At 45.8% G+C, this 16794-nt stretch overlaps 1 protein-coding gene across 3 annotated transcripts in view; it reads left to right on the forward strand.

Moving 5' to 3' along the window:
- The window catches only part of MAPKBP1 (mitogen-activated protein kinase binding protein 1), a 953926-nt gene that overhangs the window by 800194 nt on the left and 136938 nt on the right, over positions 1 to 16794 (forward strand). For all 3 annotated transcript variants that reach the window (XM_085627077.1, XM_085627078.1, XM_085627079.1), the window contains exons 21-23: positions 5704 to 5798; positions 6198 to 6259; positions 6916 to 7140. In XM_085627077.1, the coding sequence (XP_085483203.1) occupies positions 5704 to 5798; positions 6198 to 6259; positions 6916 to 7140 (382 nt within the window). The remainder of the gene's footprint in view (positions 1 to 5703; positions 5799 to 6197; positions 6260 to 6915; positions 7141 to 16794) is intronic.

A 16794-nucleotide genomic window follows, 5' to 3' on the forward strand; every position in this document is an offset into this window, starting at 1 on the left:
TTTAATGTTTTCAGCAGTTAAGATGGCAATTCAGAAGTTGCTGTTTTGTTTGTACTCGATGTTTTTTTGCAGTCCAAATTTCAAGTTTAATTATTTGTTTTGTCATGTTTGGTTGATTACATTTGGTGCCCCATTCACTGTGATTTGGACATGTGGTCCTGGCTGGGTTGTGCCTGCCCTGCAGTCGAAGTAGTAGAATGCAGATTCTTGTTAGAACTCTACTGGTGCCGAGTTTCACACTATTGGGCTTTGCCATTTACTAAATAGTGACCTGTGCTATTAGAGCAGCCGGCATGGCCAGAAAGAAAGCGGTGTGAATTCTGGCCACTGAGATTGTTTGACACGGTTTCTGGGATCAGAGAGCCGAAAAGTGTGCTCGATGACAGGCCTCAGAGAATTATGCACACTTTCAACGTGACTCTAAGAAAGTATCCTGTTTGGACACAGCACATTGATACTATTGTAGCTTCCGTGTAGGTTGTATTCATCCCTTTTGTTTTATACTCCCTCATAGTTTGCAATACTGAGCCCTCCAATGAGGAACTGCTGCCATTAAACTGTTCTGTGTTTATCGCTTCTCTAGTACCCTTTCCTTGTCTGATATATTTTTAAAATTCCTGAAAGCCATTCATCTCTGGGATAGAAGTCAGTAACTTAATTGTGTGGATCTCCGTTCATTTCATTAACATATACCAATGACACTTTACAACCTTTTTTTTCTCTAGACATTATCTAGTTCTGGGCATTAATGTCTTCACACTTGTGTTCTGAAATCGTCACTCCATTTGCACCATAGACTTTCCATGTAAATAAATTACAGATTGAACCACCCGTAGTGATTTAAAAAGCCTTGCAGGATTAATGTGGTAAAATGATTGTGCCTAGGTTGTAGAGGAGCAAGACATCAGTCGTTGCATAATCAGCTGTAGTCCTATCCTCCTGACAAGGAACCGTGGTACAATGTCAAGGCTGAAAAAGAGGTACCTTGCTCTCGGCTCTCTTCCATGCCTGGCCCAATATAAGACTTTTCCTATAGGAATTAACCAACGCCCCTCAGTCTGACTTCTGCTCTTAAATGGGGAGCGCCACAGGCATTTTCTCTTAACAATCCAGTCCCGCACTGGACTCCGGCGCCCAGATGTTTGGCTTCCTCTGACTCCTGACACAGTGCCACTGACTGGTATGAGCATGGTGCGTCTAATGTTTACCCTATGCCTTCAAACCCCACAAACGTGAGGTTTGTAGCTCAAACCAGGCCTATGGTCTCAAGTCCAGCAAGGAATTTATAGGCTTGAGGAAGAACATTTTGTTGAACAAAATATTGGTCCAATTCAAAAGGTGTACCCCAGATCCCTTGCAACCTACGGCATTTAAATAAAAAGTTATAAGAGAAGGGGAGCAAATATGTGCTTAAACGTTTAGTTTGTGTGTGGAATCTCAATGACTGTCGGCTAAATACCTAAACAGAATTGGGTACAGAGGCAATGAGGAGTTTTCACTTACTTCCTGTGGAATGTTAATTTGAATGAAATTGGATGAATATTTTCTTTAAATGTTGTGAAGGAGTTCAGCCAAAACATTTGCACAATAAATTTGTACTCTTGTCTGTTGCCACCCTCCTTTTATGGTCTCAAACTATACCTAGGTGCAGACGGATTACCTTTAGATTCACAGCAATGGGAGGCAAGCAGTTCATCGTTTTGGGCTCTCTCATATGGAATTATGTTGCAGAGCACGTGGCAGAAGTAATCACCTTTTCAATCCGTAGTTTCAAACGCGTGTTTTTTAAATTCTAATGTTCTATTCATTGTATAAATGAATGGACTTTCCTATCCTGAAGTAATGCAGTGGCCCCTAAGAGGATAAGAATCATAGTATGTATTGTATTGTAATTGCATCTATATAGCGCTTACTGCCCCAGACAAGGTATCGAAGCACTTTTTCGGTGAGTAGCAAGCTACTCCGGAACCCATAAACAATTAGTGTTGAATTAGTATAGTGAAATATAAAATTAATTTGAGTGGTGGCAATTAGTCATTTATTTGGATTGATAAGGATAGCAGCATCAAGGCCATCTTAATTCACTAGGCATCTAACGGGGCTGGTTTCCAAATGTATTCTCGATAGTCTTTAGGAAAATCTAATTAGGGTAATCCATTCCTCAGCGTTCAAAGCACACCACCCCTCCTCGACATTCTCCACCAAATATCTTGATTCCAGCATTTACCGACTCGCTCCTCAGGGCAGTGATGGAGGTTTCATACTGGGCTTGAAGTATCCTTTTGTACACCGCTACTGCTATGCGGGGTTCACTAGAGGTGTTCGAGGAGTGGCAATACTCCTAAACAGGTACTTTTCCCCCTAGTAGTCTCTGCAACCAAGTTTGATCCCCAAATGCAGGTATATCAGAGTGGAAGGCATCCTTGAAAGGATGCAATATAACTTCCTGTGTGCGCCTGTCCCACCCCAAATGCCCAAATCTTCTTTTGAAGCATGTAAAACCACTGTGCTGAATTCCCCCAAGATATTACCATCATAGGGGGACACTTCAGTGCTTCGCCCATCGATGACTCAACCAGGGTTGCCATGCCGAGTAGATTGGGCAAAACTGCTAACGGCATGGATGCCCAGACTGGAACTCTGCAATATTTTACTTGAGGAATCCACGAGGTAAGGAATACACACACTTCTGTTGTGCCCAGGACACACTCCTGCATCGATCTCCTGCTCCTTCCCACACCTGATGGTCTCCACACCATGGTAGCTAAAATCTTATTGAGAGGTGTCTCTGATCACCTCTCGATCCTTGCCCATTTCGGGGACATTGCTACAACCCAGCGGTCCATCTTTCATCTCAATGCATGATGCCTAGTGGATAATAAATGCTCAGATTATCAGGCTGTGGAACTCCAGGTCTACTTTGATACTAATCTTGGATCAGTCACCTCCATGGGCACACAATAGGCTGCTGCGAAGGCCACAATCGGATCCTGAAACTGGAACATCAATGCCTGGGTTTATGAACAGGAGGATAAATCTGGTAAATTATTCTACTGGTTGGCTACCAGAGAGATTACCTCCAGAATAGTCCCCAGAATCCTGGACCATATTGGCAAAATAGAGTACCAATCCATTGATGTTATGGCAGCGTTTGCCAATTACTGCAAATTTGGTCTATATTAAATAATCCCTCTCCTTGAGAGAGCAGATCAGGTCAACAATATTTGCTGACCATCTCCCTCCTGTTGCTACTATTATCCCAAATAAAGGAACTAGATGTAGCCCTCACAATGGAGGAGGAGGTAATTGACACCATCTCGTCTACTATTGTAAATTCCATGAAATACTGACTTCCTAACTTCTAGACCTGTATATAGAGCTGAAGATAAGGGCACATACCCCTCAGAACTCGACCTAGCCACGATCGTAGTCTTTCATGAAGCTGGGTGACCTTTAGACCAGTTTCCCTCTAACTGGCTCATATCGCTGATTAACATGGATATTAAGATACTCACGAAGGACCGGGCCAACCAGCTCAAAACGCGGCGGATGCTGATGGGTCTCCCCTCCAGAACCTCTGCTAGACCTGCGCTCAAGGCTCTGCATTGGTTACCAGTCCGAGAAAGGATCGAGTTCAAGGCAATGTGCATCGCTCACAAGCTTCTCAATGGACAAGGTCCATTGATCCTGGGAGATATGGTAACCCCTTACAAAGCACCGAGATCTTTACGCTCGGACAATGAGTGACTTGCGACTGTCCCCAGGTTTAGGAGGGTGCGTGCTGGAGGCCGTCGCTTTTCCGTTAAGGCGTCCACTCGCTGGAACTCGCTCCCCCGCAGTCTGCGGTTGGAACCTTGCTACCTGCGTTTTCGCAAGCAACTTAAAACTTTACTTTTCCCAAAATAAGTCCTCTCTCCCCTCTTGACTAATTCTAGCTCTTACAGCGCGGGGATGCCTTCGGGTCACCAGGTGCTTTACAAATCCTTAAATAAATAAATAAATAAATAAATAAATTCGGGTTTTACCCATCCTTATTAATCAAGACCAATGTGACCTTGTGCCGGTCTGCAGTACCTGTCATTTCATCCACCGAATACAAGTAGCACTCGCTTGCCTCTACTGCATGCATGACCCTGTGCCCTTCTCGTTGTTTACTTCCAGAAAGCATTAGACTATCAAATGGTCCTTCCTAAGTAAAGTCCTTGAATGCATGGAAATTGGACCTTGCTTTCAGAGCTAGGTTAAACTACTTTATTTGGAGCCATTTGCTCAAGTGCAGATTAATGGCATACTCTACGATGCTTCCCTATCCACAGAGGTACTAGGCAAGGATGCCCTTTGTCACCTCTCTTCTTTGGCATAGAACCCATAGCTCGCTTGAGGGAGGTGAGGTGCTGGTCCATTCTTCAACATAGCCTAGAAGTTACTAGGGTATTTTCTGACCTGGTGGTCGACGCAGTGTCTGACTGGGAATAGAGACCTACAAAGCAAACTCTGTTATGGCAGGGAAAATGGCTCAGGCACACTGCACAACTGGAGGGTTTTACCAAGTGGGACAGGATTGTTATTACTAACTTGGGGGCTGTGTGGCAGGGGTAGAGTATTTAATCATTTCAGGAACTGCTGCTGGCTTCATTTCCCCCTCACCTAGAACCCAATTTCTTAAATATTTACAGTTGCGCCATGCTCCTGTTGGCTACCAGACCAAGCTATTATCCCTCCCAGAATGCATCTCAATCGAGGTTAAACACCTAATGCAATAATTGTGGAAAAGTGGGATTTCCCAAATATACTAGGCAGTAGTGACTAATGCATCAATATGTTTGCAGTCCTCAAACCAAAATGGGAAAACTGGGTAAGACCACTGAATGATGCGCACTGTAGGGACCCTAGTATCTAGGGCATGATTGCAGGCTCTCTACTCCAGCTGGCTTTCGCCGTACAGACCAAGACCCCCACTTTTTTTTAATATGGGTTTGTTTTGTCTTTGTATTGCTAAATATTGGCAGGCTATCTTGAGGGTTCTCACTACGGTGCTGGAGATTCCTGTGGAACTATCGCCTAGAGTGGCCCTTCTGGCTATACTGAATGTTGGGGGCCTGTGGGGAGCGCATACTGGTGGGCACAGCTACAAGTCTGCCCAAGAGAGACATTGCATTCTGTGAAATCTCCAAACGCTCCTAAAATATCAAAATGTCAGGTGGCCATTGACTGGTGTACGAATCTAGAGGTACCTATCTACAGACCCAGAAACTGTCCTTATAAACGTTCTAAAATCTGGGGGCACTGATAGGAATACTTTGAGCTGTTTAACGAGTATTGTAATGCATGATGTAATGCTGCTTGTAGGAACGCATAACCGCAGTGGTATTGTAATATTTGGATACCTTGTTTGGCTTTGTTTGTATTGTTGATTACGGACATGAAAATCAATTCACTTGATTTCTTTAAAATAAAAGGGTATATGAAAGGGTAGGATGATGGATTAAGATTTACTATACTGACTGTGTTGCTCATTGCTGACACATTCCATCTTGGTGTCTCGGTACCAGTTTATATTAGCAATCTACCCACCCATCTACTTGTCAGAGTTAAGTATCGGTGCATATTTGAAATCTAGAACTGGTGGGCCTGCTGCTAACTTGCTGTTTTTAATGCAGTGTACTAGAAGTAACTCAATGCCTTTCATCATGGTTCTTCCAGGCGTGAAACAATTACTGTGCTGCCGGTGCCTGTGCTGTCCTCTGACAGTGACAAAGAAGGTGAAGAGGATGGCAACGAGGACGAAGAGCTGCCTGGTGAGCAGTTGTTTAGGTGGTGCTCCAGCCCCGCCATAGGCTGATAGAATAATTCGCATGATAGGTAGGGATTTTTCATGCATGAGTCTGAAGGGACACTGACTTCTTCAGGGTGTTTGCGTGGCGATGCAGTATGGAATCACATTTAAAGAGGGGGAGCGCTGAAAAATTGATTAAGATTGGAAATGAGCGAATGTGACACCGATGTATGCAATGCCAATGTACGTTGTTCTGTGTTTGAATTTCTTAATAAAAATATTTACAAAAAAAAAAAAAAAGATTGGAAATGAGAAATCCACAAGGCCGTGTGATGAAGTGGTATGTCACTGATCTAGTAGTGCAGGTACCAGCGAATACACATAGTGCCTCTTGGTATAAATTTCCTTTCATTTATTTTAGGTCAAGTGAAAGAGATGTCCATACCTTTTGCCAGAAGTCTCTCCTTCTGGGAAATGAAGAGGGTGAGTTCATATTTCAACTTCAATGTGTTCTTGCAAGAGCCTATTTAAAACTTTGCAGAATCGCAAGCTTTTTAGGTGTTTACAGTAGAACTATTGGTTTTAGCTTTGCTTGAATGTCTTATTTATTTTTACACTCTGTGCCGCATTGCTTGCTAAAACAGCGCAAACCACTTTGATAGTGCTAAGCAAGTCGATGTCACGTAATTGATATCAATTGCAAAGAGGTATTTACAATTACAGTACTTATGTAAAAGGATATACATCAGAATTCAGGAAGTGTGGACGTGTGTAATGTCAAATTTCGATGTAAAGGATCCATTCTTTTTTTTTCTTCTTACATCTGTATACTGTTCCACAGTTTAGAATCTTCAGGTTATTGCTAAATTTTCTGCTTTACACTCATGAAGGTATCTTGTTCTAAAATGGGGGTATTTAAAATGGACCTGCTGAAAGGAGTTGAAACTTGTGTTAAAGTCCCTTTTGTACAGCTAGGTAGCTTTGTGGTTGGCTTGGAATGTGTATTTCCGTAAGACTCACTACTTTGATGCAGGCTGGAGTATGGTTTGTTGAGGTCTGTTGTGTCAAGTGCGTTAGAAGTATTTGCTTCTGGCTAATGTACCCTGGAAAATTACTTTATGGTTCTTTTTCTCCTCAAGGGGAGTGAAACGTCTTCTTCGCAGCGTTCAGACACCACAATGAATAAGACACCTCGGCAGCGTGGTCGCTGGTCCCAGCCCACTAGTAGCCTTGAAATGACAGTGAAATCAATGCTGGACTTGCGCCAGTTGGAGTCGTTTTCGCCCTCTCGGTCTCCAAGCCGAGACTCCCTGTCTGACGGAGAAGAAGGAATGCATGAGACCCCAGCAATACAGATAAGCACAGTAAGAGCCAGTATTTAATATATGCAATATCCCATAGGGACTAATTATCAGTATTGTCTGGCACACAACTATGGTGTCTCTTCTGTAAAGTAGTTGGTCACCTTTTTGAGAAGACCTTTTTGCCTTTTTTGAAGTATAGATAAATCTAGGTACTTATCTCTGCACTGTTCCAAAAGTCAGTTTCGCTCCCGCCCCCATACAACCTCGAACTCAAGTTAACACGTTCCCCAGTTAACCTACCATTCTGTTTACTCTGATCATTGCTTTTGTCATAGCTTAATGAACCTATCCACCTTTGTAACCAACAACTTGCATGTCTGAACATTTGGTATTCGTCAAAGGATCTTATTGATGAATTTACTTGGATTACCTCCCTCCCTGTGTTAATGGTAGAATCTTGTCAGAGCAGTTTTATTTTACTTTTTTTCCAGCTGCATCAAAGGAATCATTGAATTTCTTTTTTTATTTACACTTAGATTTTTTTGAATCATTAATTCTAGACGCAATTGTTACATTTTCTCCCTTCCTTCCTACAGGTCTCCATAGTCAATTGATTACCTTGAGACAACTTACGTAACATTGAGTTACAGAGAAATGTCATCTTGTGTTGTATTTTTTCCAATCAAAGTAACAGAAAATGTAAAAGTTTGAAATCCCCACAGAGCTTGAGGTATACGGCATCAAACATGAAGGGATGCATGGATAGACCCTCATTCTTCATGATAGCAGTGTGCATGTATTCTGTCATTATACATTGATTTCTTCACCTGTGGTCGGTGGACATTTAATGGAGTTTAAAACGTCTGGATTACATGGTACAGATGCAGGTTCTTTCTGAGCAGATCTTGCGATGATGGCTTTGTGATTGCAATGCTTTCTGATACCTAGATTCTATAGCACTTTGGAAAGTCTCACAGTGATCAAGTGCAGTGTGGCAGCTAAGTGTGGGCTTAGCACTGAATTTATGTATAAGGTTTTTGCAGGTGAATGATCAAAATGATTGATGGCTCATAGTAAGGCATTAGGATGCAAGAATTGTCTTTTTACATGGTTCTACCTCAACCGGTGTAAAATGTTGTAACAGAAGCAGATCTCTAGTGCTACCGTATTATTAGCAGTGGTCACCTTCCTGCATTTTTACTCTGAAATCCTTTTTGCTGTGCGTTCCAGTAGCCTGCCAATATACAGTCTGCAGTACCACAATAAGTGCGCAATTGCTTCTGTGATCAAACCCATGCATATGCAGCAGACTGCTCCTAGATATAACCAATTGCATCCTTATTGGCTGAGTCGGGGAGGTGCAGCACTAGTAGCTCCACCAGTCTTCTGCTGTTCTCTGTACCAGTGCTGCACACCATTTGAATCTCACGCTACTCGAAGTCAAAACTGCATGGAGACTAAGGGTAAATCCCTGTTCAACGAGCCCAGGGTTTTCCAACCTTTTCTCGGATAAGTGCTACTTAGGCTTAATGAAAATAATCCCAAGCTATTACTATTATTGTTGTACTAATGACCACATCAGACAAGTTTACATTAGTGGCCTCCTATGCAATATTACTGGCAGTTGTCACCTCAGTGCAGGGTTGCCACAAGCAATGTAAATAAATGTTCGAGGCATATGAGCTGCAGATCACACACTAAGCATAGATCGCCATCTGGTGTTGGGCCCGGATGTTTACACTTGTTTTTGACTTGGAAAAGTCTTTGGAAGTCACGAGATAGGTGACTCCTCCTTTGGATGATAGTGCGCATGGGCATCGGCTCCATCTTCAGATTGTTTTTTTCTGCCATCGGGCTCGGAACCGTCACCGATTCCACTCTCGAAGCGCAATCTTTCACCCTTCTCCGGTATTGTTTTCGATCGCGATCCCTAGTCGTCGCGCATCTCTTCCACATCGAAGTCCTCGATTCCGGTCGTCGACTAAGGCCGTCGGGCCTACCTGGGCCTTGGTATCTGGCTCATGGAAAGGACGCCATTCAAGAAATGTCCTCAATGTGGGTCGAAATTTCCCCACACCGATCTGCATGAGGTGTGCAACCTCTGCTTATCTCCGGAGCACGAGGCCAGAGACTGTGCAGCTTGTGCCTCTTTCCGCTTGAAGAAGACGATTTGAGATCATCGCGCCAGGAGAACAATGGCTCGCTCGTCGGCGCCCATCCCTGATAACATCTTCCAGAAGGGCGTCGATGTACCTGAACAGGAGCGAATCGAGGAAGGCCCCGTCAGCGCCTCCGAAGCCGATGACGCCGACATCGAGGACATCACTTCTGGGCAGCGGGTCGTAAGTAAAGACGTCGACCCCGACCCCCTCCCTGCCCCATCGAAAAAGGCTTCGGTCACACCTTCAACTTCGGGCCCAGGAGCACACCGAGAGACTGCTTCTCATGCCCTGCCCTCGGGCCCGGCAAAGAAGCCTGCAAAGCCTTCAGGCGACTGACTCGAGTCAGTCTACCATCGGTACCGAGCGGACACCGGCACCTAAAAAGAAACCGCCCTCCTCCTCCGTGCCGATCGCTGCCTCCACATCCAAGCCCTCGGCACTGAAATCTACAGGCACCGCACCATCGACTGCGAAAAAACACTCGGAACCGAGCAAAAAGCCGATCTCTAAAGCTTCTGATTCACATCCTTAGGAGCCGAAAAAAGCCTTGGAACCGAAAAAACACCCGGTTCCACAACCAAACACAGAGACTGTAAAACATCACAGTACTAAGCCAAAGGAACACTAAACCGTTCCAGAGTCGGTGCCGCGCAAGTCTTCCGAACCGAAACGGTCAGCGCTGAAAGACCAACCTCTATCAGAAGAGCTATTTAAGCCAGACCCTAAACAGAAAACTCTTCTAAAAGACCCTAAAACTGGTCAGATTACTTTAAGTACAAAGAAGAGACCATTGGATACGCCTGTACCAAGTCGAGACTTGGAAACTAGACCCTAGGATAGTCAATACCCTTGTGAGCACCGAAGTACTCAAGTTACTTAGCCCACGGGCTGCGGGTGCATAGGTGTGAACTTGCGTCGGGTTTCGTCGTTGACTCCTATGGATGCCTGAAGGAAAGTTGCTGACAGGCAGTCAGTGAAGAGTGTTCGGTGGATCCCAAAGATGGAATCAAGAAGGAAGGATACCTGCAAGCAGAAGGGACAGAGTCTAGGTCACCAGCCAGGAGCCGGGAAGGAGCCAGGAAGGAACCAGGCGATGTCGTGCAGATGCAGGTGAAGAGGTGAAGCTTGTCGCAGCAGCCACGGGTACCAGGAGACGTCTAGGATGACCAGGACCAGGAGGCGAGCTGTCCCACGAAGGCTCTTGCTGTCGGCGGCGTCGATGTCGAGTCAGCACCCAACAAGCCTTGGCAAGCGGAACCCACGCAGAATGGAGGACTTGCTTCTGGTGCAGACCAGGAAGGTCTGGGGTGCTTCTCTTTCACAGAGGAGCGAGTGCCAGTCTGGAGGAGCCGGACCAGCAAGATGAAATCAAGGGTTCGTCGTCGCAGAGGTCACTAGCCAACGGGCCAGCAACCGGACAACACGTCGAGCAACTCGGGTGCAGAAGGGCGCCACGCAGAACACGTGAAGTGTGGGGAGCTGGTCTTCTTTGCAGATGGTGCTCGGGATGGGGGCTTCTCAATTCCCCAAGCACAGCCTCGAGGAAGCCTCAGAAGTCGCGCTAGTCAGTTACTAGCCACTTTTCCCAAGTCGCCGGTCCCACGTCCCTCGTCGCCTCCACGGGTCTCAGCTTCGCTGTAGATGTGGATCTGGGTCAGAGGTGTCTGGAAGTCTCGGCGCTGGTCAGTCTCTGCAGTCGTCCCTCGTAGGATCAGTCGCAAAGCAAGCAGCGGTCGCTGGATGGTGCCTGGTTGCCCAGGGTGGTCACTCCTTGGCCACAAGGGAGATTTCCTCAGTCTTCTTCCTGAGGTCGAATGTCGAAGGTCGAGTTTCTGTTCAAGTTGCAGATTCAGGTTAATCTAATTTAGCAGGGCTCAGCTACCTACCGATATACTGGGCTAGTGGGCTGGGCTACCTGCAAGGTCCCTCCTATGGGTGGGACCAGGAAGGGGGGTGGCTACACCCCCTTTCCTTTGTCCAGTTGCGCCAGAGCTGGGGCTGGAGTGCCCCAGCACCGGTTTGAACTGGACTATGCCTGGGACACCTTGTGTGCCCCAGGCATGTCTCATTCCTTTCAGCCCTCCCTGCCCCAATACACTAAAGTCTGTCTGGGGAGGTGCTAGCACCTCCCCAAGCAGGAAACCTACTGTCCAGGCCTCCCTGGCTGGGAGGGCTCCCAGCTGCAGGAGGTCAGACTCATGTCTGTGGCAGCAGCATCCATTTTGTGATGCTGAGGCTTTGGTTAGAGTTAAACAGCAAAGTAGGATTTTAACATGTCTCTCCCTCTAGAAGGGGGGAATAATATCCTCATCACCAGAAATGGGATGGGGGTATTATTCCAAAGTCTTAGACACCTTACACGACATGTTTTGATAAAGCCAAACCATAGTTACCATAACCGTTTAAGATTATAAGGCACTTCAAGAGTATATGGTAGGCTATATCATAGAACAGCTATAAGGACATGGTCCCGAAAGCTGCAGACAGGCTCAGCTCATGCTAGAGCACCATCTCACATGTTACCAAGCACTCTGCCTCCAGGATTGTTAAGGCCTGCCATAGGAGTAGCTGATAGGTACACATGTGTCTATATATAAGGGTAGATCTAGGTATACTATATCTAAGCAAGGGGTGATTACACGACCTTGCCCCAGCTGAGTGATCAGCCAGTTGCGTCTGATTGGAAGGCCAGACCAGGGGTGGCATAATACATGCTGCAGCCCCTGGGAGGCCTAGGGTACACCTATGCCCTGGGTACCTAGGGTACACTGTACAGGGTCCAATAAGGTGATCCTTACCAATTGGGTTTGTACCTAGGGTACATGGAGTCCATTTTAAAGAGAGATCAGACAGCCTGAGACCCTGAATGGCAGGATCTCAGGCCAACTGAGTCGAAACACCAGCTAGACACTAGGCAAAAAGTTGGGGGTAACCATAGTCAGATATCCACCTTCCTACAGGCTCCACCACCAAAAAAAGGAACATTGCCACATCTCCCCTCGGGGTCCCTTTTCCACCACCTCACCCACCTCCTCCTCTACCTCCTCCCCCACCTCCACCCCCACCACACCATTCTCCTACACCATCTCCTCCACCAATGGATGATGATGATGACACCTCTGATACGGGAATGGATGTGGATGATGAGCCAATAGGGGATCCACCTTATTCCCCTGATCCCTGGGACAATTATAGTACGCCAGATGTCCCTAATGTTCCACAGGATGACATCTACCCCTCCAGGCCTTCCCCTCCGGAGGACACAATGGGTTTTCATCAGCTTCTACACAGAGCTGCCCAATACCACCGGGTTGACTTACATACTGACCCTGTGGAATAGGATTTCCTTATGGACACCTTTGATAACCCACAAAGGTCCACCACTATTTTACCCATGCTCAAAGGAGTTACCAAGCATGCACCTGAGGTATTTAAAGATCCTGTCAGGGCTAGGGTTATTAACCCCAGGATCCAGAAAAAATACAAGGCTGCCCCATCAGACCCAGCGTACATGAAGGGCCCCGTACCACTAGACTCCCTTGTAGTCTCCAATGCTAGAAAGAGGGCCAACTCTCAAACATCAGGGGACGCTCCACCCCCGATTAAGAGTCCAAACTCTTAGACGCCGCTGGCAAAAGAACCGCTTCACAGGCAGCTAACATATGGCGTATAGCCAACACTCAAGCACTGTTAGCTAGGTACGATAAGGCACATTACGAACAACTTGAAACCCTATTGCAACACCTCCCAGACAAATATAAGGACAAGGCCAATCACCTTATACAAGAATGGAAACTCATCACCAACACCCATTCGTTGCGTGCTGGACGTGGCAAATACTGCCTCCAGAGCTGTCAACACAAGTGTTCTCCTGCGTAGACATGCCTGGCTACGCATTTCAGGCTTCAAACCTGAAGTACAAAGTTCCATCTTAAACCAACCATTTGATCAGGAACACTTATTTGGCCCTAATGTTGATTCATCCCTTGAAAAGATGAAGCAAGACACAGACACCGCTAAATCAATGGGAGCCTTGCAATCGCAAGCTCCCAGGCGTTCTTTTCGTCGTCCCTCTTACAATGCCACCTCCAGAGGCTACTCCTCTGACAACCCCTCCACCTCGTATAAGACTCCCACCCAGTCTACAATCACCAGAGGTTACCAGAGAGGAGGCTACAGAGGCAACAATAGCAAAGGTAGAGGCAAGACCAACAACACCCGCTCTGCCTCTACCCCTACCCAATGACTTCCCACCGTTCTCCCCCCCCCCCCCCCCCGCCCCATTCCACTAAAGTCGGGGGAAGATTACAACAGTTCCTGCCTGTTTGGACAAACATCACCACAGACAGGTGGGTGAGACAAATTATTCAATCAGGCTACTGTCTAGAACTCACCTCTACACCCCCCCCCCCAAACATACCCCCCAAGCAGCACCCAATGTCGTTAGAACATTTATCACTGCTCAAACAGGAAGTCATCTCCCTCCTACAAAAGAGTGCAATAGAACCAGTTCCCCTGCACCAACAAAACACAGGAGTTTACTCTCTGTATTTTCTCCTACCAAAAAAGGACAGCTCTCCGCAAGTTCTTCAACCATCTTTTCAAATGTGAGGCCAACCACACATAGACATCTTCGCCACACACAAACGCCAAATGCCCAAGCTTCGCCGCCAGATTTCCACATCCATTGTCCAAAGGCAATGCGATATGGATGAATTGGTCAGGCAGATTTGCGTACGCTTTTCCACCTCTCCCACTCATTCCACTGGTAGTGCGAAAGCTACAGCAACACTCACTGACTATCATTCTACTTGCCCCAACTTGGGCCAGACAACCGTGGTACACCACATTACTAGAACTCTCTGTGGTCCCGCACCAAAAACTGCACCTCTCCCCATGCCTCTTAACCCAGAACCGTGGAGAGATCAGACACACGGACCCAGCTCAGCTCAACCTTGCGATCTGGCTCCTGAAGTCTTAGAATTCGGTTACCTTAACCTTCCTAATGACTGTATGAATGTTATTAAAGAGGCTAGATGTCCCACCACTAGAGCCTGCTATTCAGCCAAGTGGAAAAGATTTGTTATATATTGTCATAACACCATCAGTCCCCTACATGTGTCTATCCAACACATTTTAGGTTACCTGCTACATCTCCAAAGGTTTAACTTGGCATATAAATCTATCAGGTTGCACCTCGCTGCCATAGCGGCCTATTTACAAAATAGACAACACTTCTCACTTTTCAGAGTACCTGCCATCAAAGCATTTATGTAAGGCCTCAAAAGAATAATTCCTCCCAGAGTACCTCCCTCACCTGTGTGGAATTTAAACATGGTTCTCACAAGACTAATGGGTCCTCCATTTGAACCTCTACATAAATGTGAGCTACAATTTTTAGCATCACTTCTCTTAGAAGAGTTAGTGAACTCCAAGCACTAACCATTCAGGAACCTTTTTTGCAAATACGTCAAAATAAGGTTGTTCTCCAAACCAATCCTAAATTCCTCCCTAAGGTTAGTTCTCCCTCTCACCTCAGTCAATCTGTAGAGTTGCCAGTGTTCTTCTCGCAACCACAAACAGTTGCACAAAGGGCTCTTCACACTCTAGATATCAAAAGAGCACTGCTTTAGTACATCGAGAGAACAAAACCTTTTCCCAAGACAAAACAACTTTTTGTATCCTTCTCACCACCACATAAAGGCAATCCCATATCAAAATCTGGGATAGCAAGGTGGATTGTCAAATGCATACAGATTTGCTCCCACAAAGCAAAATGAACACTATCAGTTCCCCCTAAAGCCCACTCTACCCGAAAGATAGGGGCTTCAATGGCATTTTTAGGCAACATTCCCTTGCATAACATCTGCAAAGCAGCTACATGGTCTACACCGCACACATTCACAAAACACTATAATGTAGATGTGCAAACAAAGCAGCAAGCTAGTGTAGGCCAGGCTGTACATTATTCCAAACCACTGCAACAGATACTGGTAGCTGCCGCTAAGGAGGGGTACTGCTATACAATCTATGCTTAGTGTGTGATCTGCAGCTCATACGCCTCGAACGGAAAATGCTACTTACCAGTATGCATCTGTTCTTGGCATGTAGAGCTGCAGATCCACACACGCCCACCCACCTCCCCGCTACCTTTATCTGTTCCAGTATTATCTTATTTAGATACAGCATACTTGGGCATCTTATCTGTTTCTCACAAGTCCATCATTTCCCTGCTGGTGAAAAACAATCTGAAGATGGAGCCGATGCCCATGCGCACTATCATCTAAAGGAGGAGTCACCTATCTCGTGACTTCCAAAGACTTTTCCAAGACAAAAACAAGTGCAAACATCCGGGCCCAACACCAGATGGTGATATATGCTTAGTGTGTGGATCTGCAGTTCTACATGCCAAGAACAGATGCATACTGGTAAGTAGCATTTTCCCTTCCTCAATTTTGAATTCCTTTACATAGGTAGTAGATAGCAGCCACAGCTGCATCACCTGGCACCAAGGTCAAAGTAATAAGTTTCCCCCAGTGCCACAGGATTCATCACATATATATTAACTTTAAATATATTTTGGAAATTCAACCCATTTTCTCCAAACAAGCTTATGAGGTCTGAAAATACACACATTTCCGTCTCACATTTCTTAAACTGGACTACACACAGGAGAGCTACTTACAGGTTGCTGGAGAGCGACCAGTAGCCCATGAGCATGAGCTAGCCTATGCCCACCGTGGATGTTTTAAACTAGTTCTGATTAGATTGTTGGTTGTAGAGCAGTATGCATCTCCTAACAGAAGAGTGCCAGGTCTCTCACCCCTGTGACACCATCAGCAGCTTATCTGAGCATCTAGGAGATACCCAGTACATCTACTGGCTAGGATCCACACGTGAATCTAACTCTCAGAAGGACTGCTAGAGCTGCTGTACTCATGGGGTGGACTGCAATATAAAGCACTCTAGTACCCTGGCTACAAGCATCACCCGAATCTCACCACCTTGTGCTTCCAAAACGGAGTGTGGGTTTTACCCGAAGTTCTTTCCAACAGCTTGAGGCATGGGCGCTTGTACCTTCATTTTCAGTTAACTTGTACATAACTCAATACTATTCTGGGTTTAAACTTGTACCCGGGTCACCACAGATTTCTGTTGCAGTTTGTAAACTGCTCATGAAGGTTGTCTAGTCCAATTTAGGTTGTATAAATGAGGTGAACCACAGGTGTAATGTCCACAGATGAGATTGTGTTCTAGAACGCCATGCATATTTGCAATTAGCTGCCTGGAGTCGTAAAATATTAGAATGTCTGTTTGACTAGTAGCAGAATAGCAGGTGTCCTTAACATTTTATTGTTCACTTAACATTTTCTAGACTGTTGGGCTTCCATCTGTGTTGTGGCTTTAGTACTTCTCTGCTTACAGTGGTGGAACCATTCCAGATGTTAACACAGACTTGCTGAGTTAACACCTTCAAGCTGAACAGTTCTCAGTGGGGTGATTGTGTGTTGCCATGAGCTGCTCAAGTGAAAACTTTAGGAAAAGCTATTAA

This window comes from Triturus cristatus, chromosome 9 (genome assembly GCF_964204655.1).
Source record: "Triturus cristatus chromosome 9, aTriCri1.1, whole genome shotgun sequence".
Classification (NCBI taxonomy): domain Eukaryota; kingdom Metazoa; phylum Chordata; class Amphibia; order Caudata; family Salamandridae; genus Triturus; species Triturus cristatus.